The 24,680-nt window shown below is 36.4% G+C and overlaps 3 protein-coding genes across 8 annotated transcripts in view; 2 read left to right on the top strand and 1 right to left on the bottom strand.

The window, feature by feature from the left end:
- The window catches only part of LOC139982610 (uncharacterized), a 26,132-nt gene extending 24,210 nt beyond the window's left edge, over nt 1-1,922 (top strand). For 3 of the 4 annotated variants that reach the window (XM_071995561.1, XM_071995562.1, XM_071995563.1), the window contains 3 exons: nt 494-527; nt 1,088-1,122; nt 1,742-1,922. In XM_071995561.1, the coding sequence (XP_071851662.1) occupies nt 494-527; nt 1,088-1,122; nt 1,742-1,804 (132 nt within the window). In that variant the 3' untranslated portion in view covers nt 1,805-1,922. The remainder of the gene's footprint in view (nt 1-493; nt 528-1,087; nt 1,123-1,741) is intronic. The other variant, XM_071995564.1, reaches the window with a different exon arrangement.
- Nucleotides 1,923-3,669: 1,747 nt separating this feature from the next.
- On the top strand, nt 3,670-9,555 carry LOC139982612 (uncharacterized). Its single transcript, XM_071995572.1, has 7 exons — nt 3,670-5,059; nt 5,878-6,086; nt 6,476-6,543; nt 6,707-6,768; nt 7,437-7,484; nt 7,807-7,830; nt 8,269-9,555. Exons 1-7 carry the CDS (start codon nt 3,785-3,787, stop codon nt 8,329-8,331), a joined length of 1,749 nt encoding a protein of 582 aa, XP_071851673.1. The 5' UTR covers nt 3,670-3,784; the 3' UTR covers nt 8,332-9,555.
- A 159-nt stretch (nt 9,556-9,714) lies between these two features.
- Nucleotides 9,715-24,658, bottom strand: LOC139982616 (heparan sulfate glucosamine 3-O-sulfotransferase 6-like). Of its 3 annotated transcripts, none has more exons than XM_071995580.1 (2): nt 24,521-24,658; nt 9,715-12,027 (listed from the first exon to the last, which is right to left on the bottom strand). In XM_071995580.1, the coding sequence occupies exon 2, from the start codon at nt 11,956-11,958 to the stop codon at nt 10,528-10,530; it is 1,431 nt and encodes a 476-aa protein (XP_071851681.1). In that variant the 5' UTR covers nt 11,959-12,027; nt 24,521-24,658; the 3' UTR covers nt 9,715-10,527. The 3 variants fall into 3 exon arrangements, with proteins under 3 accessions (XP_071851681.1, XP_071851680.1, XP_071851682.1); XM_071995579.1 differs by lacking the exon at nt 24,521-24,658 and adding an exon at nt 23,634-23,821; XM_071995581.1 differs by lacking the exon at nt 24,521-24,658 and adding an exon at nt 20,176-20,446.
- Nucleotides 24,659-24,680: the final 22 nt, after the last annotated feature.

Genomic DNA, 24,680 nt, shown 5'->3' with positions numbered 1-24,680 from the left:
AGAAAACAACGTTAATTATGTCATTAAGATCATATCCTAAGTGTGAATTAGAGATAACATGATCACAATTGAGGCATTCACACAATAAAACTGTTTAAAAAAGATCATCAATAGGATACAAATAATTGTCCATAATATAAGAGCGCTCAACAGGACATATCAGTTTCATTTTACCAAATATTATTTGTAATATGGCGCATTGAATTTTATGTAGTTTCGTCAGTCTAAGATTTCAATTATGTTGGGCAAAACCCTGGTTATTCAGTGTAATTTCAGGTACAATGCCATTTATTTGTTCTTAAATCAGATGAAATTTGTTTCTTTGAAATCTAGTTTAATTTGATATGTTTATATTCCTGTGAACACTTACAAGTTTACACACTTTAAGTGGAATATAAACCATTTGGAAACATGCAGTCTTACAGTCAAATCGGAAACGTCACTTTTAGCAATGCAATTTCGTACACGTTTAAAACATATTTTGGCTTTTCAGACCGATATTGACAGCGGCGAACAAGCAAGGGCAGGTAATTTACCATCTCATGTTACAAACTTTCACTGAAAAAAAATACATGAATGTTCCCTCGGTCTCAAAGAGTGCCGGTGTTTTATGTTATTATTTAATGTAAGATCATGTTAGGAGACAAAATGCTATTTGAATGGATGCCGGAAGTTTGCTAAATATTACCCAACCTATTAATATGTATCGTGGTACATGGTATTTTATACGATCAAACTTTTTATTATTTTGAACGAACATCGCGCTTTAGAGTACAAATGAAGAGAATGATAATATGAAGTCAATATTTTGATCCATTATTAATAAACATTGAAAAGCAAAGATGAAAGCTTTGTTAATAATTGATTTATTTGTTTAATTATCGTGTATACTGTAATTTCACCGTCTGATTTGAACTGTTTAATATTTTTGATGTAATTTAATTTAAATAAGTTGGGTTTTCCACAGATTACGGTACGTAGTATAACGCTTATTCAATCCCTGCGTAACATATATGCCAAGTTCTCGTTTTTAAATTAAGTAGTAATCAGCTGTATGAGTTATCTTTCATTATTTTCTTCGACACAGGAGATACGACTCGATTATCACCAAATATAACGGAGGTAAATTACCTTAATTCCTACGTTATATAATTTGTAAAATCAGACTTCCATGTGCATGGCCTATTTAATATTATATACTTAGGATTAAGCTGATGCCCATATACCTAGTAAGCATAATTTATGCAGAGAGACAAAGTTAGAGAGAATAAAACGTTAATTATGTCATTAAGATCATATCCTAAGTGTGAATTAGAGATAACATGATCACAATTGAGGCATTCACACAATAAAACTGTTTATAAAAGATCATCAATAGGATACAAATAATTGTCCATACTATATAAGAGCGCTCAACAGGATATATCAGTTTCATTTTACCAAATATTATTTGTAATACGGCGCATTAAATTTTATGTAGTTTAAGAGTTCAATTATGTTGGGCAACACCCTCGATATTCAGTGTAATTTCAGGTACAATGCCATTTATTTGTTCCTAAATCAGATATAATTTGTTTCTTTGAAAGTCGAGTTTAATTTGGTCTGTCTATATTCCTGTGAACAATTACGGTGTTTGTCCACTTTCAAGAAATACATGCCATATGTATATATAATATGACTTATTCACGGACTTTTTGTTAGTCTTGAACTATTTATAGTAAGATTCCATTCGTGTTTACAGCCTACAGATCAACCTTCTTCAAACGGCATAGTCTCATTAGGTAAATATATCTTGCAGTTATAAATCATTATTATATTGCCTATAGACAATGTCTTTTTAAGTTACGGTTTATTCATATGTAAACCACACGACTTTATAGTCCCAAACATAACCGGTCGCCTAAAATATTTCTTGATAATAACTTTATCGGATAAATTGTTGAATTAATGTCACAGTATGATCATTTCGATGGTGCTGTGACAAGATCAGAATGCTTTCGAATCTAAACCAAGGGATAATTAATGTGTAGGGAGATTCATATATATATATATATATATATATATATATATATATATATATATATATATATATATACAATATAAAAGATAAACAAGCGAATATTTTTAACAACGACATACTGCTATATTTCGGAGTGGTCACCACTCCATCGTCAGGCAATTGTACAGGATCAATTAAATACAAGGGCTAATATACAACCGAAGACGACAATAGTGATAAGCAAGAGTGAACTGTTTTTATTTTTTTTTTTTTAAACTAGGAATGATTAGAACAACCAGCAATTTTTTTAGTGAATTTTTTAAACTAGGAATGAATGGAACAACCAGCAATAAAAAGTAAACAGGGATTAGAATAGCTCCAACCCGTAGCTCGCTACATTTCTATTTAAGTCAGCATTTAAGTCTTTTATTAGGAGACTCTCTTTAATCTTCCTCCTGAACCACTGGGGTTCATTACCAATGCGGCACAATGGTCAACAAAAGTAGGCAGATTATGTTTGTGCGCAGTACAATGAAGGTTAATAGCGCCTTTCTGACCACCAAAGGAGCTCATCAGATGTTCTTTGAATCTATCCTTAAGCCGTCTATTGGTTTCTCCGACATAAAAGGAATCACAGTCTGGACAGTTTATCCTATATACAACATTGTTGGCATAATCTAACTTATAGGCATCCTTGAAATTGAACAAAGCAGAGATTTTCTTTTGCAGAAAAAATATTTTGATATGTATATTGTCATCACAAAATCCCTTAATGTAGCTACCTAAAGTCTTATCGAGTTTATCACTGCTGGGGCCACAGTATGGTAATTTAACATAAACAGTATTTCTTTGGTCTCCCCATGATGTAATTTAATTACAGGACCCGTGCCCAGTTGTTTTCTTAATTTATAAGTATAGTTTTCCATTTCATGCAACAACTTCCTAGGGTAACCATTTAAAGTCAAAATACGTCTAATAAATTGCAATTCATGAACGAACAAGGAATCCGACGAACACAATCTACGTGCGCGTTCATGCAAAGCCTTGATAACCGCAAATTTGTCTTTTCTTGATATAGACATTTTCAGAATGGTTGGTTCCAGCGGTACTGACACTATCGCCACTTCAGTTTTCCGTAAGAAAACTTTTACAGGGTTGTTCAATTATTGGAAATCCTGGTGCCCCAAAAAGTAAAAAATTGCGGAAATGCTGACTTATATAGAAATGTAGCGAGCTACGGGTTGGAGCTATTCTAATCCCTATTTACTTTTTATTGTTGGTTGTTCCATTCATTCCTAGTTTAAAAAATTCACTAAAAAATTTGCTGGTTGTTCTAATCATTCCTAGTTTAAAATAAAAAAATTAATAAAAATTCACTCATGCTTATCACTATTGTCGTCTTCGGTTGTATATTAGTCCTTGTATTTGATTGATCTTGTGCAATTGCCTGACGATGGAGTGGTGACCACTCCGAAATATAGCAGTATGTCGTTGTTAAAAATATTCGCTTGTTTATCTTTTATATTATCAGTATGGACTAATACTATTATTATTATTATTATATATATATATATATATAAATATATATATATATACATATATATATATATATAATATATATAATATATAATATATATTCACACTTTTATTCTTCCTTTTCCAATATAAGATGACTTAGTCAATACACTACGGAACTACTATGGGATACTTTACTATGATTTAAGACCAGTACATATCAATCAACATGAACATTTCCAAGTCGGTGAACTGTTTTGTGACAATAACATGCAGTTTTTGAAAACCAAAAAGCTCACTGGTCACAAAATTTGGCAGAAAGTAGATTCACATCATAACGTTATATCTTCTGTAAAAGATACTGGAACGGTGGTTATAATCGAAGGCGATGTAGGGTACGGCAAAACAATGATCTCTCTAAAGCTAATACAGGAATGGTGTGAAAATGATGACATATCATCTTTGAAGGGAGTAGAAGTAGTAATATTTTTTCGAGTTTACGAATTGACAGACTTTCCTTCATTATATGAAGCGATTCAATCAAAACTGTTGCCTAATGATTCAAACATTTCAAGCACCGATATAGCAAAAGTCCTCAAAAAGTGTCAGTCAGTTGTGATAATACTCGATGATTATGAAGAAATTCATCAAAAACTGGTTTGGTTAACAGACATCTTAAGGAAAAAGACTCTTCGACATTGTAAACTGGTAATCACTACAAGGTCATTTGAATTTGTCAAGTCTATCGTTGTCTCTTCAAAACGATTCAGAATGACAGCATTTAGCGAAGAGACACGTAAAGAGTACATCTACAAGCATGTAGGACATCATGGCAGGAAATTCGTTGAACAAGTTAAGACAGAACTGCTTGAAAATGTGGTTCTGAACGAATTGTGCAAAATACCACTTTTGCTTGTTGCCTATATCCACTTGATATGTGAGCAAACTGATAACAGCGAACCAAAATCTTCGATTTCTTTATTTCGCTACCTATTGAAGAACTTTGAGCTACACCACCAATATAAAGCAAGGCATCAAACAGATTTTTTAATATTTTGCGAAACAGAGGCCCTGGAAAAGGGAAAAGTGTTTGCTAAGTATTTATCAACAGACCAGGATCAACATGCAACCGACCATTATGAGCATTTCAAACGACTAGGGCTCTTTCGACACCCGATATCTACTGAATCGAAAGAAGAGGTTCAAGTTACTATATTAGCTGAATTGTACGCAGCCAAAAACACGGAGAATATGGAAAAAACCGAACTGGAACATTTTGTAAAACGGTTAAATTTGAATCAAATATGTTTTCTTCCATTGTTTGCTTCCTATTTCAACGAACATTTTTTGGACACATTTATCAACTGCTACAGTGATATGGAGATTCCTGCTACATGGCTGAAGTATGAACTGAATAGAAAGCTGTCGACGATAAGGAACTCTCTCACTAAGTTTTGTAGTGAGCATGTAGAAATTACCGCATGCGAGTATCCACTACTGCAAAGGTCTAAAATAGAGTTGCTAAAACTTGCCTCTAATAATAAGGTAGGTGTTTGTTTGATTTAGTTGAGATTGCAAACGCACAAGTTTTATAAGTTTAACCCACCAAATAATATTTATTATACAAACTGAAATCAGCAAAAACGGCACATAAAGAAAACAGTGCCTTTAGATAACACATTTGCTAACTTCAGTACATCATGCAGACAAAAAGTAAAGCAAGGTCAAGCAGTTATCATCGTAATTAGTTATGGACACATTCAACCTACGTAATATTACGAAAGACATATTTATAAAAATAAAATATTAATGAATTCATCGGGAAGATGATTTTCGTGGAAAGACAGTATTCTGTTAGACAGTAATCATAGAAATTAAAAAATTCTATCAAACATACACAATTTCAAGTCAATATTATAATAAGGGGTTAATCAACGGTCTAGCGTGCGTTACTCACAGGATTAATGCACGATCGGGGGATAATGGAAGCGATGCACGAGGGCGGAGCCCGAGTGCATCCAGCGATAGCATTAACACCCGGAGTGCATTAATCATGTCAGTAACGCACGCTAGACCGTTGATTAACCCCGTTCATTCATACACTACCATTTGTGTGGGGGGAAAAATCATAAAACAAAACATTTTTGGTTACATATAACCAAAGATTTATTAAAGTGATGCCCCGTAATTTTACCGAGCGTTACTCACAGGATTAACCACGGTCAGCTGACCTGAATGGACCAATAGGATTTAGGAATCTTTACTAAGTATGAATGAACATCCCTTCATGTTTATGGATTCTCTTCTTAGCATACTTGTAGCTTTGTATTTCAAAATGGAATATTTTTCTTTTTTAACTTCAGATACCCATAGAAGATGTATCCTTCACAACTTGTGTAGATGTTGAGCTGTCTACTGAAGACATGATTGTAATTACATCCGGGATGGAGATACCCGTATTGGAAACGGTTAAAAATATAACGTTTGACGGAAAAAAAACAAAGATAACAAATGAGGAGGCAAAGATTATGTTGATGTACTGCAACCATTGTACACAGCTTGAGACCGTACAGTGAGTGCTCTTTACATGTTCATATTTGTATTGTTTCTGTGAATAAAATTGTCACAAGGTAGTTTGTTTAAATTGGCTGGATTACCGAGCTGCACGTGACCTCCGAGCACAACCCGGTAAACACGAATGCTATATATTTGCTGCCCTTAGTTTTGTACACCAAAGATACTTCAAAGTAAGCTAATGTAATGTGAAGTTATTCCCAAATATTTAGCATTAAATTGGTATATTAATGTGATTTTCGCACCATATTGCGTTGATTTATCTAGCAAATTCAATTAAAGACAATGTTTACTGCAATGAAATATCTATTTCATTTATTGTTGCATTATTGTTGCGTGAAATAAAGTACTAATTACAAAATGTTAATGCCCTCCGTATTTTTGTAGGTTTCGGAGATTAACAATGCCGTGGTCATTAGAAAACTGCACCAAATTCTTAAGGAAGGAAATCACAGGTACAACTTTTCGAGTATTTGCATCTGTTAATTTGCATTTTCTGGCAAATTTTATCATATAGAAGACAACAATTTTTCAATGCCTCAAAAATTATTAAACATGTAATACATTTCCAATATGAGATAAGTTGTAAACATATACTTACGACTACTTGTTTACTAGTTCGTTGGAACTTTTCTGATGGGAAGGAATTCGTGTTGCAGATGCATTCTGGTCTCTGGAATGTAAGTTTGCATCTTCCTAATTCGATTTTTCACCATCAGTTATTCATTAATATAGGCCTGTATGTATATTTTGTTTGTAAACATGTACATATATATGTATATGTGTGTCCTTTGATGACTCATTCGCTGTAATTGATAGTTTACATAGTTTATATATATATATATATATATATATATATATATATATATATATATATATATATATATATATATATATATATACGGAAGGCCCGTGGTTCGGATCCCGGTGGAGGCTGAAAGTTTTTTCACTGTTCTTGATTTTCCAACTCATTACGATTTTCATTTATATATATATATATATATATATATATATATATATATATATTTATATATATATAATTATATATATTTATATATATATAAATATATATATACATATATATATATATATATATATATATATATATATATATATACATATATATATATATATACATACATACATACATACATATATATATATATACATACATGGATAAACGCTCATCAATTATATATATATATAAATTTATATATATTTATAAATTTATATATATATATATACATGGATAAACGCACATCAATTATTGTTTTCGCTTCTTTTGCTGTAATATATCGATTGCTTTTCAAATGACAGTTGATGGATATAAGTTTAATTCTTTCCACAGGACCTCCAGTTTGGAAACACACTGAAGAAGAAAAGATATTTGTCGTTGGTATGTGTAACGGAAAATAGATTGTTTTATAGAGAGCAATACATGCCGTTGTATAAATATCAATAATTACCAGAGTGTTTTCTTACTAATACTCAAATTCAATGTCCAATATCTCGATCAAATCAAATGACAAATGCACACAACATATGTTATTGTTTACTATGATATAGTAACTGCATCTGTAAATAAATCATTGTTGTTTTCACATATTTTCTAATTGCTTTGTGTATTTGTTCTATATGGTGATTCTTGCTGCTTTCAGTGTAAACTCAATTTACAACATTTTTATTAACTTGCTACGTTTTTCTATTTTTTTTTTAAGACGGTGAAGAACAAATTTAAAAAGGTATTTGCTTCAAGTAATTTTCTTTGAAACTTTTCAGGTATTCTTCAATGCATTCAAAATACTACATGGTTGGTACAGTCAGTATCTAGTTATCTCGTTAGTTAAGTGGGGCGTTTGCCTTGTTGCCACGATTCTTATGTGGTCATTGTTATGAACGTATTAATTTGAATTTTAATCTTTCTACCATGATGACGAGGGAGACAACTTTGATAATTGAACAAGCTTGTTTACATAATACCAAAAGATGCATAATTTGGTTCACAATGTAGATAGATATCTGAATTATTGTTCAGATGACAAATGGCAATTGCTAAAACTTCTAACCTGAATAGTTAAATACGATTTGTTCGTTATACTAATATACCATTCCAATCAGTCTTTGTATTTTATTTTCTAAAAAAAGAAAATAAAAAAAAACACATCTCTATTCGTTAACAGAGTACAAATGAGGTGGACGAGGTGGAGACTGTGCCAGATACTGGAAGTCCAAAAGATGATTGATTAGAAGGAAGTGATGACAGTTTCCTCGTTTGCGATGTCTTTGAATTAACTTAATACTTTTACAAATACCTTTAATTTACTTTCATATTTCCTTTTAATTTCAAACTACTAAGTCTCTTACTTTATATGTTTCGTCTCGAATATTAAGCGAGAGGTCCGGGTTCGAATCCCGATGGAGGCTGGAAGTTTTTTCACTGTTCTGGATTTTCCAACTCATTACGATTTCAATTATATATAGGCTATTTTCATTTGCCTTTGTCGTTTACCTCCATTTCATTAACAAAGTCTGTTCAAAGTATCTCTTTCGAGATCCGGCTTGTTATGTACGTTAGGGCGTTAAAGCGTAATTTGGCATCGAGGTTTCCGCAACGGGAATTGCCTTTGGAGGTGGAAACTGAGTAAGGGAGTCTGGATGAAGTGAGTAGAAATCTAAGGTTTGGGGTTGTAGAAATGCCAGCATGAGGGGTACCTTAAACGATTCTCCTACAGACTGATCGTCTTGGAATACAGGCAATTTCCGTTGAGGTAAACCTCGATGCAAAATATGCCCCCATATTACCCCAGGCACCGAGGTCAAAATTCCCAATTATGTTGAATATAGTCTAAGACCCCCTTCCTTCTCTTGCGATTATATTAATGTTAATTGCATTTTCTACTGTGTACTTTGCAAAGAGGGCAATTATGTAGGTGAAACAAGCTTCCGGTTCGGCTTACGTTTTAATAATCACAAAAAAATATATTCGTGATAATTTTGAAGGATTCCCAGTTTCCAAACATTTCAGTCTTCATAGTCATTCTCTCAAAGCCTCAAATGTATTTTAATTGACTCAAACTTCAAATCCTCTACTGAGAGTAAACGTAAAGAAATCGGTTGGATCTTTCGTATTAAGTCTCACGTCACTGGCCTCAACAAAGACTTGGGACCCCTTAACAACTATCAGTTATACAAAAATTATGTAATCCGTTCTTTGCTCCTTAATCCGCTTCCTGTATAGTCATGGTTTATTTGGTTTTAATTCCATCAATGCAACTTACACTTATCTAGCGTCATACTTCTCTTGTGTTACATTTTGTACTTTTCATTCGACTGCCAAGTATTGCTAAAAAGGTCCCAGGGGGACCGAAATTTCAATATAATTTCCAAAACCTTACTCCTTATTTGTCAATTATGAGTTATATCTTATTTCTCTGGTTTTCTCTAACTATGATATATATATATATATATATATATATATATATATATATATATATATATATATATATATAAATAAATATATATATATAAATATATATATATATACCTTATTGAAGTAACGACTGAGAAGTTTGTATGGATATCCCCATTTGAGAAAGAGATCAAGAAGCTCTGTCGCTTTGTCCACATAAAGACTTTGTCTAGAACAGATACGTTTATATCTAATTAGCTGGCTACCAGCTATATATCACTTAGCGTGCAGGAGATGAAAACTTGTAAAAATACAAATTAGGTAGGCTAAGCTTATCCGTGGGTTTGGGTAGTCTGAGGTTTCAATAGCTCCCTCTTAAATCATGACCAGTACGTCAAGAAAACAGATTTGCCTAGCTGAGTGATCCATAGTGAACTTAATGGAGTCATGAAATATATTAACATGGTCAAAGAGAGTCTTCAGTAGAGAGTCCGCACCATGCTCCCGTATCATAAAAAAAATCATCAATATAACTATACGTACTTCGAAAGGGGATAATGGGGAAAGGCAGCTAAAAATAAAACTGTTGTAAGAAATGCATGAATATGTTAGCAAAGATGGCGCTATTCTCGTGCCCATAGCATTACCTTTAATGTGGAAGTAGTTTTGATTACTAAACGTGAAATTATTGCGACTCAAGATCAAATCTGATCAGTTTGGCAATCTCTGTGTTGAGGCATTGTTATAGGCCTCTAAGATGTTATCGCACACGTGATTCCTTAGTCACGTGGTATATATTGGTGTACAATGCCGATAAATCCATAGTGACGAGAAGGGCGCCATCGGGAGGAGGTAATTACTTAAGCTATACAGACAAGTTTGTTCTAACGGCTTTTGAATTTCTATTGAAAAACGATCCTATCCTCACTTGCGATCAGACTTTTCCGTTAACTCAGAACAAACGATGTACTCTCACTGCAATATCAGGAGCAGTCAGTAAATTACAGATTAAAGTTATTAGCATAAATGTTCATAAATTACTCCAGCTAAAATTCATGCCAGTCAATTCTTCAAATCGTCTGTTGTGTGGACGATAAAAGTCTCTCAATTTCTGCACGACCTCCTCCGATATCTCTGGTTTGGGAACCGATGGTGAGTAGATCGGTGGACAACTACTATTTATCTCCCGTCTCGTGGACTTGAAACAATACCGTTTCTTGTCGTTTTCAAAGACGAACATATCTTCTCGAAAGAATCCAGGGACATCTAAAAATTCTTCCGCTTCGCGAATCACCTTGAATGGAGTCCTCGATATTTCCTCCTCCTTAACAATAAGGAACTGATCCCTTGAGAAGACCTTTAACCACTTTTCAAAATGGCGGGCATAATTACTCGTGTCAACAATGACATTCTTAGCATCGACGGAGCCTGTTTTGGTCAAGACAGCTTGGACGAAGGCAACTCCTTCTGACTTGGAGGTACATCCCATACATTTGTTTCGCCTTTTCTTTATGAGTTGGACTATTTTTTCGTGTCTCCAATCCGACAGAGCGCGTTCCACGGGATCATGTACGCAGAGTATAAACTTTGTATCTGGTGAGATGTCCTTCGCGATGTTAGTAGGAGCTGTATCCGTTACAAAATATTTCGGTGTCTTTTCGAAGCTTATTTCTGTCGCATTACAAATCGGTAGGCTGGCTTTGTAATACTTGATACCACGATTGTAATGCTTGTCAAAATAGTGGAGTTCCTTCGCATCGACTGGCACTTTAATCAGAGGATGTTGCTTGATGAAATGTTCGAAAGCGTTTGTTCCGCTCTTTTTCACACCTATCCCTAACAGGTTCGGTAACTTCTGCGTATAGCCAAATGATGAGAATATATTTTTGGCTAAAAGCCATTTATCGCGAGGACTCAGATCTTGAAATTTAAGTTTCCGTTCGTCTTCTAGTCTGGATAATTGTTTACAAAACGCGCGAGCCTTATCGATCGGCAATCGATTGAACGTATATTGGAGAATTTTATCGATATCCTTCAGGGGTGGTGTTTGACCAAGATATCTGTCTCTGTGCTTACTCGTTTTTGTATGAGCTTTCTTAGAATTTTTTGGACTGATGCAATTTTCGCGAGTTTCCAGCAGTTTCACTCGAGACAATTCTAACGACTGTCCTTCTTTGGTTTCATGGCTGGACGAATTAGTTTCGTTTATAATTTTACTAAGTAATTTGTCTCGAAACTTAACATTTTCCTTTGAACTATTTGCAAGGACGTTAAGTTGATTTGATTCCGCTAGTGATGACGATTCTTCATCTTCATCATTTGATGAGCAACGACAAACACTGCGTAATCGTTCACTCCAAGTTCGATTTTTGGAAAATGAGACAATATAGATACTACTTATCAATAACCCTATGGCTAAACCAAAAATGAGTCGATACATAAACTGCCTGCCTCTCTTCATATTTGGAAATGTCTGTTGTTAGGATCCTATCAATTCTATGCAACGTGTGTTGTCTGCCGAGTGAATGTCCTGTAAGAAGGAAGAAAAGGGTAAAATAATTAAGGAATACGGGGCATACAATATTAATACTGTCAATGGACTATCATATTCAGATATTTTGCGGGATTACTACCAGCGAGTTCATTACCATTGCGAATCGTGTTACAATATAGATATACTGGTTCTATACATATAGATTTGTGTATGAAGTGACGGACACCGTAGTTTTTTTTTTAAATCATTATTTCGTGCTTAAAAATTGGCGTTGAAAGAAAGCTTTGGTCTGGAGGACAATTATGTCATTGTACCCTGTTTTAACGTCTTCGTTTTCCTTACGTACAGTACGAATATGAAAATAAATTAATCTTAATTCAACATTTTCTCTTCTCCCAAATTGACTGTCTGCCCGGGATTATAGTCCCAGTTTATTAATTAATTAAGTAATGAAAAAATAACATTATTAATGGGGTTTTTTTTTTACTTCTTTGAATTAAACATGTCTAATACTGGTATATTTAAGGAAACATGGTCCGAGAGACAAAGATTTGAAATTATTTCACTTTTATTGATATTCCTCTTTAAAATACAAATATGTCTATACGAAAGTAGTTTTGCACTATTTGTAACCGTAATTGAGCAAACTGCTTTAGTGACTAGCCCCTGGACTATACTCTTTTACAGTGTTGTAAACATTCATTACCCGACTCACATACTGTGACTTGAGTCAATGACTCAACTAAACCATATTGACTACACTCGTCCTGCAAATAAAGCGACTCGTTACATCTCTAGTGCATTTTTCTTCTCCTTCTCTATCTCTCTTTGATGACAAGTGATGAGAATAACTCGTTTTGACACTTTTCGGGGTTAAAGTACAACAACGTCAGACAACGTGGGATCGAGTCTAACGTTAAACATAAATCTATACCAGTAGTAGGCTATATACGGTAGTATGCACCGTTCGCAACTTTTGCTAGATGGGTCAATGAGAAGGGTAAGTGATGGCGGTAAATGACGACTGAGGACGTGAATGACGAAGCATTGTTAGAACGTATTGTGGGACGTGTATGAGGAAGCAGGACGTATATTAGGAAGCATTGTTAAGACGTATTGTAGGACGTATATTAGGAAGCATTGTTAAGACGTATTGTAGGACGTATATTAGGAAGCATTGTTAAGACGTATTTAGGACGTAAATTATAGGAAGAATCGTTAGGACGTATTGTAGGACGTATATTAGTAAGCATTGTTATGACGTTTTGTAGGGCATATATTAGGAAGCATTGTTGGACGTATATGGGGAAGCATTGTTAAGAAGAATTGTAGGACGTATATTAGATAGCATTGTAGTACGTATATGCGGAAGCATTGTTAGGACGTATTGTAGGACGTATATTAGATAGCATTGTAGTACGTATATGCGGAAGCATTGTTAGGACGTATGGTAGGACGTATATTAGGAAGCATTATTAGGACGTATATGAGGAAGTATTGTTATGACGTATATGAGGAAGCATTGTTATGACGTCTTGTAGGACGTATATAAGTAAGCATTGTTAGGACGTATTGTAGGACGTATATGAGGAAGCATTGTTAGGACGTATTGTAGGACGTATATGAGGAAGCATTGTTAGGACGTATATTAGAAGCATTGTTAGGACGTTTTGTAGGACGTATATTAGGGAGCATTGTCAGGACGTATTGTAGGACGTATATGAGGAAGCATTGTTAGGACGTATATTAGAAGCATTGTTAGGACGTATATTAGTAAGCATTGTTAGGACTTATATTACGAAGCATTGTTAGGACGTATTGTAGGACGTATATTAGTAAGCATTGTTATGGCGTATTGTATGACATATATTAGGAAGCATTGTATTAGATTTTTTATAGCTTTAGCGTTGCTTGTATTAGTGTTGGCTAATATGTGAGGGTTTCTCCCTCATCATGTAACTTCCAAGTTCGAACATGTTTATCTCATGCATAATACATATAACGGTGGTGTGAATGTTCAGCAGGACGCAGGTCTCGTTTACCACCCGACGACGACTTTTTTCCAAGGGCAATCCGTTATACGATGAAGTATAGCGATTGAGTCACTTGTGACGTTGTGGCTCATCCAAGACCGTGACAGTCCATTTGTGTTGTTGCGTTTCGGGCTACATTTAATCTGAACCAGTGGCGTCGCTAGACATTTCAATGTTGGGGGCACGGGGGGGGGGCACATCACTTAATTAGGGCGCACAATGTTTATTTGCGAATGCGGTCCTGTGGGGTTAAAGGGGAGGGGTGTTTTTGATTAATTAAGGGTCCTTAGATGCAATCTGGTGCTATATTTTGCAACTTGTAGTAACTTTATGTTCAAGACTTTTCGGGCTTAGTCAGTCCGATATGTATGCTTTTTAATTGAGGCAGATAAAGTTTTGTTTGAGATTATTTTTAACACTACATTACAAGTCGCATCTGGGAGGCACCTGGAAGGGGCACGATTTTGGGTGGGTGGCACGTGCCCCACCCCCAGGGCACCCCTTGACGACGCCGATGTTCTCAAATTGTACTTAACCGAATGGTATTTACATGATGTATTGTGTGGATATAGGTGAACCATTGCAGTCATGTTGAACATGTATCAAAAAACAACGAAAGTACGGCGGGTCCGTACTTTTTTTTATTGCATTATCAAGATCGAATTAATTTCGATATCATAAGCCCGTCATCACATAATTAATTGTCTGTACCGACGTTTATCCAACTCGTATTAATTTTCCACAATGTAATGAAAAACTGCTATATCTGCCATATAACCACAGACAGTACTACTGGGGTGGGGGGGGGGGATGCAGCTCTTCTGAAATCATCAAGTCGTGTGTTAAATTATCTGCATGAAGATGATCATGGTCTTCATACTACAGAGTATTTATGAATGAGCAAAACACAAATCATAATTGATTGTTTACCTATTAGCGACGTCTACAACATACGATGTCAAGGGCGTAGGAACCGGGGGGCTGGGGGCGCCAGCCCCCCCCCAGTGAAAAATATGGGGGCGGAAGTATCGTTCTGCCCCCCCCCCCCCTCCCCCCCGCTCCTCAAGTCAGAAAACCACTTTTTCATTTCCAAATGAGAAAAAAAATCTCATTTGAAGCACCAAATTGCATCTAAGGCGCGGTGAAAATGCAAAATTCTTTACAAAATGGAGTGGGTGTTGAAGTGTGCTATATTGCACCAAATTGCATCTGAGGCCACCTGGAAATGCAAAAAAATTCCAAAAGACCCCTCCCCCAGGCCGGCCATCAGTCCTCAGCCCCCCCCCCCCCCACTCAAAAGTACCTTCCTACGCCACTGTACGATGTCGACCATTGCTTTTTGTGTATGTTTTTTAATGAAACGCATACCTAATCATAACCACTGTATAGTATAGGAATACCTTTCTCTGACTTTTGAAAACGAATTTGTAAAGCTTTGTGAGTATTTCATGTAGCGAGTGATTAAACTAACCACAAAAAAAATCGTTAAAAAAAATCAATCATGAAACATCGGGCTATTGAGTGACACTTTCGTCGTAAACGCTATACCTTGTAGATATCATGTGAATTAAGTGAGTGGTTTAGTCAGTGCGAAAAAACGCAAATCTGTCTCATTGATAATATGCGGCCCCTGGATGACCACTGACCGTATCGCAATAACAACCTAAAAGGAAAATACCGGAAAATATTGGAAATCATCGTTTTATAAATATCAATTTGAGGATATGTATCCTCAAATTGAAATTTCAATATAAAAGTGTTGTATTAGAGGAATTAATGGTAAAATAAGTGAATCTCTTTTGATGAGTCTAAAACTAGACCGCTGTATGAATTCATGCACTTGTGCTATGATCACTTCCACTGCAGCGTTTAGCGCCAGTTGAAACTAAGAGTGTGATTATAGTACATGCCAGTATCATTAGAAAGACTTATAAGAAGCGTTATACTTTGCTTCGTTGTTGTTGTTTTTTTAATTTATTTTTCTTTGAGTTGGTCACACATGCCAGGTGGCGAAGTTTTTGGGAAAAAGTGAGGGTATCATAAGAACCGATCGTAGCCTCGGACCAAACATCACGAAGGACGCGTTTTCCAAACTAAACCAAACAGCGAACACATTTATGGTGTTGGCTGAAGCGAAGGTTTTGGAAAATGTGACGGTAGGTAGATTTAGATAAGGACCGATGTTTGTAGCCCTCGGACGCGTATTGAAAGTAAGATCATTCTGTATAGACTCATCCTAGTAGTATATGTGGTGACGTTATTTGTGTATGAATGACCCGGTACACTTTATTCCTACTCAAAGTGTACAGAAGCGGGTTGATTACAATAATAGAGGTTATATCACTGTGTGTATATCATAACAGAAGTTCTAATCGAATCCAAATACGTCGATTTCTGCATAGTACCTTAATTAGAAGTTCATATTTACACCCGGGGATCGGAAAAATGTAGCAGTTTGAAATAATCAGGCAAGTTTTGACAAATTTACCTAGCACTCTATATCAGTGGTTCTCAACCTTTTTTTGACGACCATCTTGAACTGTCCCAAATGCCCCCTCCCCCTACCCCCTCCCCTCGACCTACCGTTCATAGTCGACCGCTCAAGCGAGCAATCAGACTGTCCGAAGATATGCATAAAGGAATTGAAAAATAGCCTATATTCCCTATACAAGATGATGAAGTTTCTCTCAACAATATTTATTTTTTGGGGTTCACAAGCCCCCTGGATGCCCAATTGTGCCATAAATCGCTGCAGTGTTGTGTCGTAATGTCAGGGACCCCCAGTGCCAATGCCCCCCCCCCCCTACTCCCCGTGAGACTTCCCAGCGCCCCCAGGAGGGCAGGGACCACTATGAGAACCACTGCTATATATGGACGTGTTGGTAAGTCTAATGATTTCATTGATACACTTATAGAGGAACACAACACAAGCTGACTACATGTGTACTCTAAATCGAAAGATGAAAACTATACTGTCCTATAGCAATAGTGTCCTCAAACCTTACAGAAGCATAATGTGTGCCTTGTTTATTGTCTATCCCGTATCATAGTAACGTGTACGCCCATGTAGAGTCCTCGACAAATAGCATGTTCTGGACTTGCAGTATGACGTTATTTCGACATGTATATCCATACATATCCATACATACATATATATCATACATATCCAGACATGTTGACAAGTACTACGACACGTCTTTCTATCAATAGAATGTTTTTTGGTCAATGACATGACGTCACATTATTGCAACATATTTCGAGCCGATTAGATTGTCTAATTAGCGTACGGTCGTTTACTAAGCTGGAAGACTTCGTACGTGTCCGTATCTTATTCAAATTTACCTGAATAGCCTTTAGAGCTTAATTTTCTTTCGGCTTTCAATTTTTTAAAAACACCTCCTCACATTGCAGATTTCGACCAGCAAAAATCCATTTTATGTCCGAAATATGATATGATTATAATAATCTTCAGTCAAAATGTATAGGTGTATCGCTTAAACAATCACAGCCTTGACCTAACTATAATCACGGTGTTTTTTAGCATTATCGTTATCATCTGATATCACACCAGCGTTATCGGCACTAAACTAATCACAGTTCAAAGTTGAATATTCTGAAGAACAAATAACACGTAGGCCTAATCACAATGAAAATTAATCAGAACAGCTACTCGGGTAAGAAACAAATAAGTATTCATTCCAACAGCAATAGTATATATGTGTTATATAAGGATTGTGGCAATAAGGTATCTTGAAGAAATCTTTAAGTGTAGCTCAATTGTTTGATTTGGTGTAACACACCATTACAGAGTGTATATATGTGACGTCACTTGACATAACGGGTCAAGTCATGGCAAACTATAGCTGACATGCAATATGACACTTTTGTCATGTCAAAACATATCGATAGGCGCGCGGCCGAGTGACCTCTTTGAACATGATAGAATGTTCTGGCATATGCTGTATTAGGACGGGTTTGTGGACGAGTTGTCCTGAACACGACAAGTTAAAAAGTCATTTTGGACATTGATACCAATGTGTATACGTAAAAACATACATTATTGCTGTTTCGTTCATTTATTCATAGCGCATACTATGCTATACCGCATAGGAAACACGTTTAATGATTCCGTGCATACTAGTTTCACAATTGTTTCTCTCTCAGATAGAGATGATTGTGGGAGACATGAAGACCATGTGAAGTGGTATGTGTAACCATTTTAGCAGAATCGTCTGCTATATACTAACATGTATTTTATGAATACCGTCCATACGTGAGACTTGTAGGGCTGTCTTTAACTTTTTAAGCAATGTTACAGATAAACTATCATGTTTGCTTGTAAGCTGGCTGCCATTGTTATGAGCAGTAAAAAAAATATTACAAATAGCGTAAGTTTCTTTCCACTCTGATGATAAATTAATAAATAATCTAGAGCTATGTGTGCCTAGTGTAGGTCTTAAACAGCTGTCTCAGTCGGATATAGTGTATAAAATAAAGTAGCACACATAAAGTTTATTTCAATTTTGGTCAAGTTTACGTTGGGTCTAGACAAAATTGCATGATATTGTGGGATATGTTGATAATACTGGAACTAAAGTAAATGCTCATTATAGGCAGGTATATAGACTATCAAATAATTGTTTACTTTTACTAGTTGACTTGAGATTTATCCTAAAGTTAGGCCTTTAATAGTTATAATGATAAATAGCCAAACGTTATTTACTAACTGGACTAGGCTAGGCCTATATGACAGAAGGGTACGGATTGCTATCAGTGTTACTGTTACTGTTAGTACATAGGCCTAGGCCTATGCCTAATATGAGAAATCTGACGAAATCAATTATGTGATAACTAATTCTCATCAATATGCCACGACCTACCCATCTTCTAAGTTTAACGGAGCTTAATTTTCATAAATTAGTATCATAAATTTCTTTGAGTTTGAAGCATGTGTAACGAACTTGGGGCAAGCCTGACCGAGCCTAGCCAGGTTAGACTAACCCTTAGGCTAAATAAGCTCCAATCATAACGATAATTTGCTACAGTACTTTGCGGCAGACAACTTGGCTGTTACTAATATTAGAATTCGGAACGAATAGGCCTATGCCACGCATAACTATTCGGCGAGCTATAGTATAAAGTTACTTAAACTTAAAGCAACTAGGCCTAGCCTGCCTAGCCTATAGCTAAGGACTGACTTAGAGTTAGACATATTAAGTATCACGTACGTGTGCTGCGTTATACTGTTACTATTAGGCATAAAACCTGGTTATTGTCTGGCCTAAACTAGTCTTTAATACCAGTCAAGCCAATTGGCTAAACCGTGTGTATAGGACACAACAAAGTTTGGACTAACTGTCGCGGCAATGGCTACTTCATACCATACTATAGTAGTAATTTTACGGCCTAACGCTAAGCCTAACGTATCCTATCGTATCATGGGCTAGGACTAACATAGATTAAGGCAATTTAAAGTACTTTGATTAAGGCCCAATTAAGGCCTAGACTGGTGCCTACATTAATTCGCAACATACGATAGAGAAATAAAACTTAACGCACGTACGACTTCACAAAATTAGTCCCAAACTTTCCTTGGAACTGGCGACGGCTGATGCCTTATTTAGCATTTATAAGTATGTCCCGGTAAGCCTATCTAGCTAATATTATTAAAGTGCGCAGGCTTCAATGTTTCACACGGGTGAGTAGCAAACTAACGTACGTTAGGCCATTGACACAGTTGTGTTATTTCACAAGCAGATTGGAATCATAGACATATGAAGCGTAAGGCAGGACCACTGATTTCAATCATGTGACGCGCAAGTAGACGTATCGACCATGGAGGGTCGTGTGACGTGCTTCATGAAAGCGCATAAGTCTTATCACTGTTCGAACTGTAATAACACTGTAATGAATGTAAATTTTGTTTGCACTTGTCGAAAAAGCGTAGAAATTAGGTTAGGCCTACTATGTATGTATAGGCGGCATCTGATTCTTTCTGCATAAATTTATGATAAAACATATCGTTCATTGTACATTGTTATTATAACATATTATGTCTCAGGTTTTAAATGATAAATATAACAGTTGTCGAAATTACTTATGAGGTTATACCCGGAACAAATACAATAGGCCTATGACAAAATTAACTTACAGTTTTGTTGTTTTGTCCATCATTCTAACCCACTTCAAGCGATCCGTAACCGCTACGGTGACAACAGCTAGGTATAGGCCAAACATATGCTTACTTTGTATGTAGCCTGCTTGTACTTACTGGATAAGTTACTATAAGACAAAAATATACTGTTTCTCACTGCAATACCGGTTTCATAACATTTCCTCTGTAAACTCTTAACCCGCAAAATTATTAATCACCGTTACTGAATATTAACCGAAGTGAGTATATTTTATTGCATTGAAACGTGTAGGCCTAATCCCGCCAGTGATTTTTCCCTACAATACAGAAACTATATATGCGGACATCGGTCTGTGATACAAAGTCCGGCCGTTCCGGGTTCTCTTGATATTGTTGGAGCCTCAGAATGGTCATACTATATTTATAGGCAGCCATAGACGCTATCCAAATATGTGTTTACGTTTACTATATAGTTGATTTAAGACCTATCCTAAAGTTAGGTCTATATAAAGGTTTAATGATAAATAGCAAAACGTTATTTACTAACTGGACTAGGCTATGCCTATATATGGCAGATGGGTACTGATTGCTTGTATCAGTGTTAGTTCTAAGCTATATATATATATATAGCCTAGTACAGTAAGCTGACGATATATGATTTGTTATATACTGATTCTCATCAACAGGGGCGTAGCGAGCGGGGGGGTGCGGGGGGTGTCACACCCCCCCCAATAATTTGGTCGCTGTCGGCAAATTTTGGGTCTGTCGGCAAAAGGAGAAAAGGGGAAGAGAGCGGAAGGGGAAGAAAGAAGGAAAGCTGAATAGAGAAAAGGAGAACGGGAGCTTCTTCCGTGCCAAATTTGACTTAAAATATGCACCAGATCGCATCTAAGGACGTTTCAAAACTAAAAAATTTCCCCTTTTTCCCCCTCCCCTTAGACCCCTCCCCCATTTCAGTCACCACTTCCAGATCCGTCGGCAAATCAAATTTGACTTTAAAATATGCACCAGATTGCATCTAAGGACGTTTCAAAACTAAAAATATTTTCCCTTTTTTCCCCTCCCCTTAGACCCCTCCCCCATTTCAGTCACCACTTCTAGATCCATCGGCAAATCAAATTTGACTTAAAATATGCACCAGATTACAGTACATCTAAGGACGTTTCAAAACTAAAAAATTTCCCCCTTTTTTCCCTTTCCCCTTAGACCCCTCCCCATTTCAGTCGCCACCTCCAGAATCAAATTTGACTTAAAATATGCACCAGATTGCATCTAAGGACGTTTCAAAACTAAAAATATTTTCCCTTTTTTCCCCTCCCCTTAGACCCCTCCCCCATTTCAGTCACCACTTCCAGATCCGTCGGCAAACCAAATTTGACTTAAAATATGCACCAGATTGCATCTAAGGACGTTTCAAAACTACAAATTTTTCCCTTTTTTCCCCTCCCCTTAGACCCCTCCCCCATTTCAGTCACCACTTCTAGATCCATCGGCAAATCAAATTTGACTTAAAATATGCACCAGATTACAGTACATCTAAGGACGTTTCAAAACTAAAAAATTTCCCCCTTTTTTCCCTTTCCCCTTAGACCCCTCCCCATTTCAGTCGCCACCTCCAGAATCAAATTTGACTTAAAATATGCACCAGATTGCATCTAAGGACGTTTCAAAACTAAAAATTTTCGAAAGGGGAGGGGGAGCCCCCTCCCCTTAGACCCCTCACCAGTGGCGGCGGAACCGGGGGGGGCTTGGGGGGCTCAGCCCCCCAATGAAAAAGTTGAGGGGGCAAATGCATGATAAGCCCCCCCAATATTTACCAAGGCTCCGAAACGTGCATCTGCCCATTTTTTAATGCATACTTGTCGATCTGTCCGATGCACACGTATATAGGTGTATAATTAAATATGATAATTGATTGTCTGTATCATGCCTCATCGAATATTAGTGTTTTAAATAAGAGGGTAATAAGCTAAACGCTACACTCTTCAACATTTGCGTTTACACTACAAATACACGCAAGGCGTGGAACATGGCTTTATGTTTAAACGCAATCAATTATTAAACGAAGAAAAACACAATATTAGCATTTCACCTGTACTGTATAGGGTACATTTATTCGTGACATGATGACAGTGCTAGGTCATAGAAATTTGTTGGCAACTGCACATGGTTTTGGAATTACCCATTTGTTGACATTAAGAAATACTTTCTGTTTTTTCTTATGACATTTATTTAATTCAGGGGCGTCGGAGCCGGTACACGCCGGACCAATATTCACGACGCAAAAAGAAGAAAGTAGGACTAAAAAATGGAAAAAAAAAATCTCGGAGGTATATATGTTTCAATAATTTTCAATAATGATGACGGCAAGTAGGCTAAATGTGACTACTCTGGCATGGCAGGGGTCTTGTTTTCAAGCTCGGAAAGTGCCATTTCCTGCAATCTGGGAGGCATATTTTCAAAATTTTCTCCATTACGCTACGCGCCAACCATGGTGGCGCGTAGCGTAGTTTGACCTACCAAACGTCCCCCCGATAATTATGATAGTTTGGCCACACTCTGAACCGCCGTACCAATCAATAATAGCTTTCGACACCCTTAATTGTAATTATTGCATTTAATTGCAAGTAGTAATTTACTACACTCAAAAACGTCTTTGCGAGAACACGTCGAGTAATAGCTACTCTCTTAAAACACCATCGAATATACAAATTACAATGTTTTTACAGATTTTTACGTGCAATCTGAGAAATTGCAGGCTTGAGACCCATGTTTTAGGGCTGGGTATTCGCAGCATAAAACACTCGGGAAGTGCCGTTTCCGGCCATCTGGGGGGTTTGAAAAACCCAACATTTTCTTGTACGCTCCGCGCCAACCGATGGTGGCGCTCCGCTTAGATAGTCTCCACAAATTAGCCCCCCCCCCCAATAATTTTTCCGTTCCGCCGCGCCTGCCCCTCCCCCATTTCAGTCACCACTTCCAGATCCGTCGGCAAATCAAATTCGACTTAAAATATGCACCAGATTGCATCTAAGGACGTTTCAAAACTAAAAAAAGGGGGACACCCCTCCCCTTAGACCCCTCCCCCATTTCAGTCACCACTTCCAGATCCGTCGGCAAATCAAATTCTCCACACCCCCCCAACAAAAACCCCTTCGCTACGCCCCTGCTCATCAATAAGCTAAGACCTCTCCATTTTTAAATTTAATGGAACTTCAGTTGCCTAAATTAGTTAAGAATAAATTAATTTGAGTTTGACTGACAGCTATTTGTATAACGATCGTAGGACAGGACTAATTGACCGAGACTAGCTAGACATAGGTGACTGGCTAGTCTAACCCTAGGCTGAGTAGCAAACTAAAGTTAGTCCATTAATGCACAGTTGTGTAATTTTACAAGCAGATTGGAACCATAGACATATGAAGCGTAAGGCAAATCCACTAATTTCAATTATGTGAAGCTCAGAAATGACGTACCAATACCATGGATCGGTGTCTTCCGTGTGACGTGCTCCATGAAAGCGCCTATAAGTCTTGTCACTGGATAATACAGTTGAAACTAATAATACCTTCAACTATAGGCCTATCTCAACTTTGTGTGTAGCCTACTTGTCAAATATATAGCATAGAAATTAGACATAGCTATAGGCTACCGCGAAGATACACATGCAGGTATAGTCACGCATATGGTATATATACCAATGTTAAACATTTCTTAACTATAGAATCCAAAGTCTAATTAAGTCATATTTGTTTTGCTATCGAACTCGATCCTGCCGAAAGTTTGACCTCTATGGTTTCTCATATAGGGTATCCAACTTGGCGTAAATCGCTACGTCTGCTGCCATGAAGAGTTGAGAAATCTTTTGAACATCTAATTAATTAGGCACTAAAATGTTACCTTATGATCTGTGACGTCTATTTAAGATGCGTGTAACACGCTTAACTGCTTTTGAGTATACTATTGTTGGTAAGTCCGCGATCATTAATCTTGCATGCATACTATGTATCAGATCGGTAAAGAATACAACTATACTTCAGGGGTTCGAAGTTCAGAGAGTTACAAAATCTCTTCTCAACTTCAGAGCGGATTTCGATTTTAGACAAATCAATATAGTTACAATTATATGATCCTCCTCTGTTCACGAGCTTTCATCTTATTTTGCTCCCTACACTGAAAAAATATTGGAACTTTCCATGGCAGTGAGTAGGTGATTATAAAATTGTGATCACAAACGGTAAGCTATATATATATATATATATATATATATATATATATATATATATATATATATATATATATATATATATATATATATATATATATATATATATAAAGAAACAAAATGACAAAATGAACTTACAGTGTTGTTGTTTTGTCCATAATTATAGCCCACTTCAAGCGTTCCTCAACTGCTATGGCCAACAATAGCTAGGTATAGGCTTGCTATGCATGTAGGCCTATATGTCCAGCTAATACTTACTCAGGATAAGATGCTCCTAAAAACTACTGTTTCTCACTGC

The sequence above is a fragment of the Apostichopus japonicus genome, chromosome 16, assembly GCF_037975245.1.
Source record: "Apostichopus japonicus isolate 1M-3 chromosome 16, ASM3797524v1, whole genome shotgun sequence".
Taxonomy (NCBI): Eukaryota; Metazoa; Echinodermata; class Holothuroidea; order Aspidochirotida; family Stichopodidae; genus Apostichopus; species Apostichopus japonicus.
Note: the sequence above shows the minus strand (reverse complement) of the source record. Positions and strands in the feature narration are given on the sequence as shown.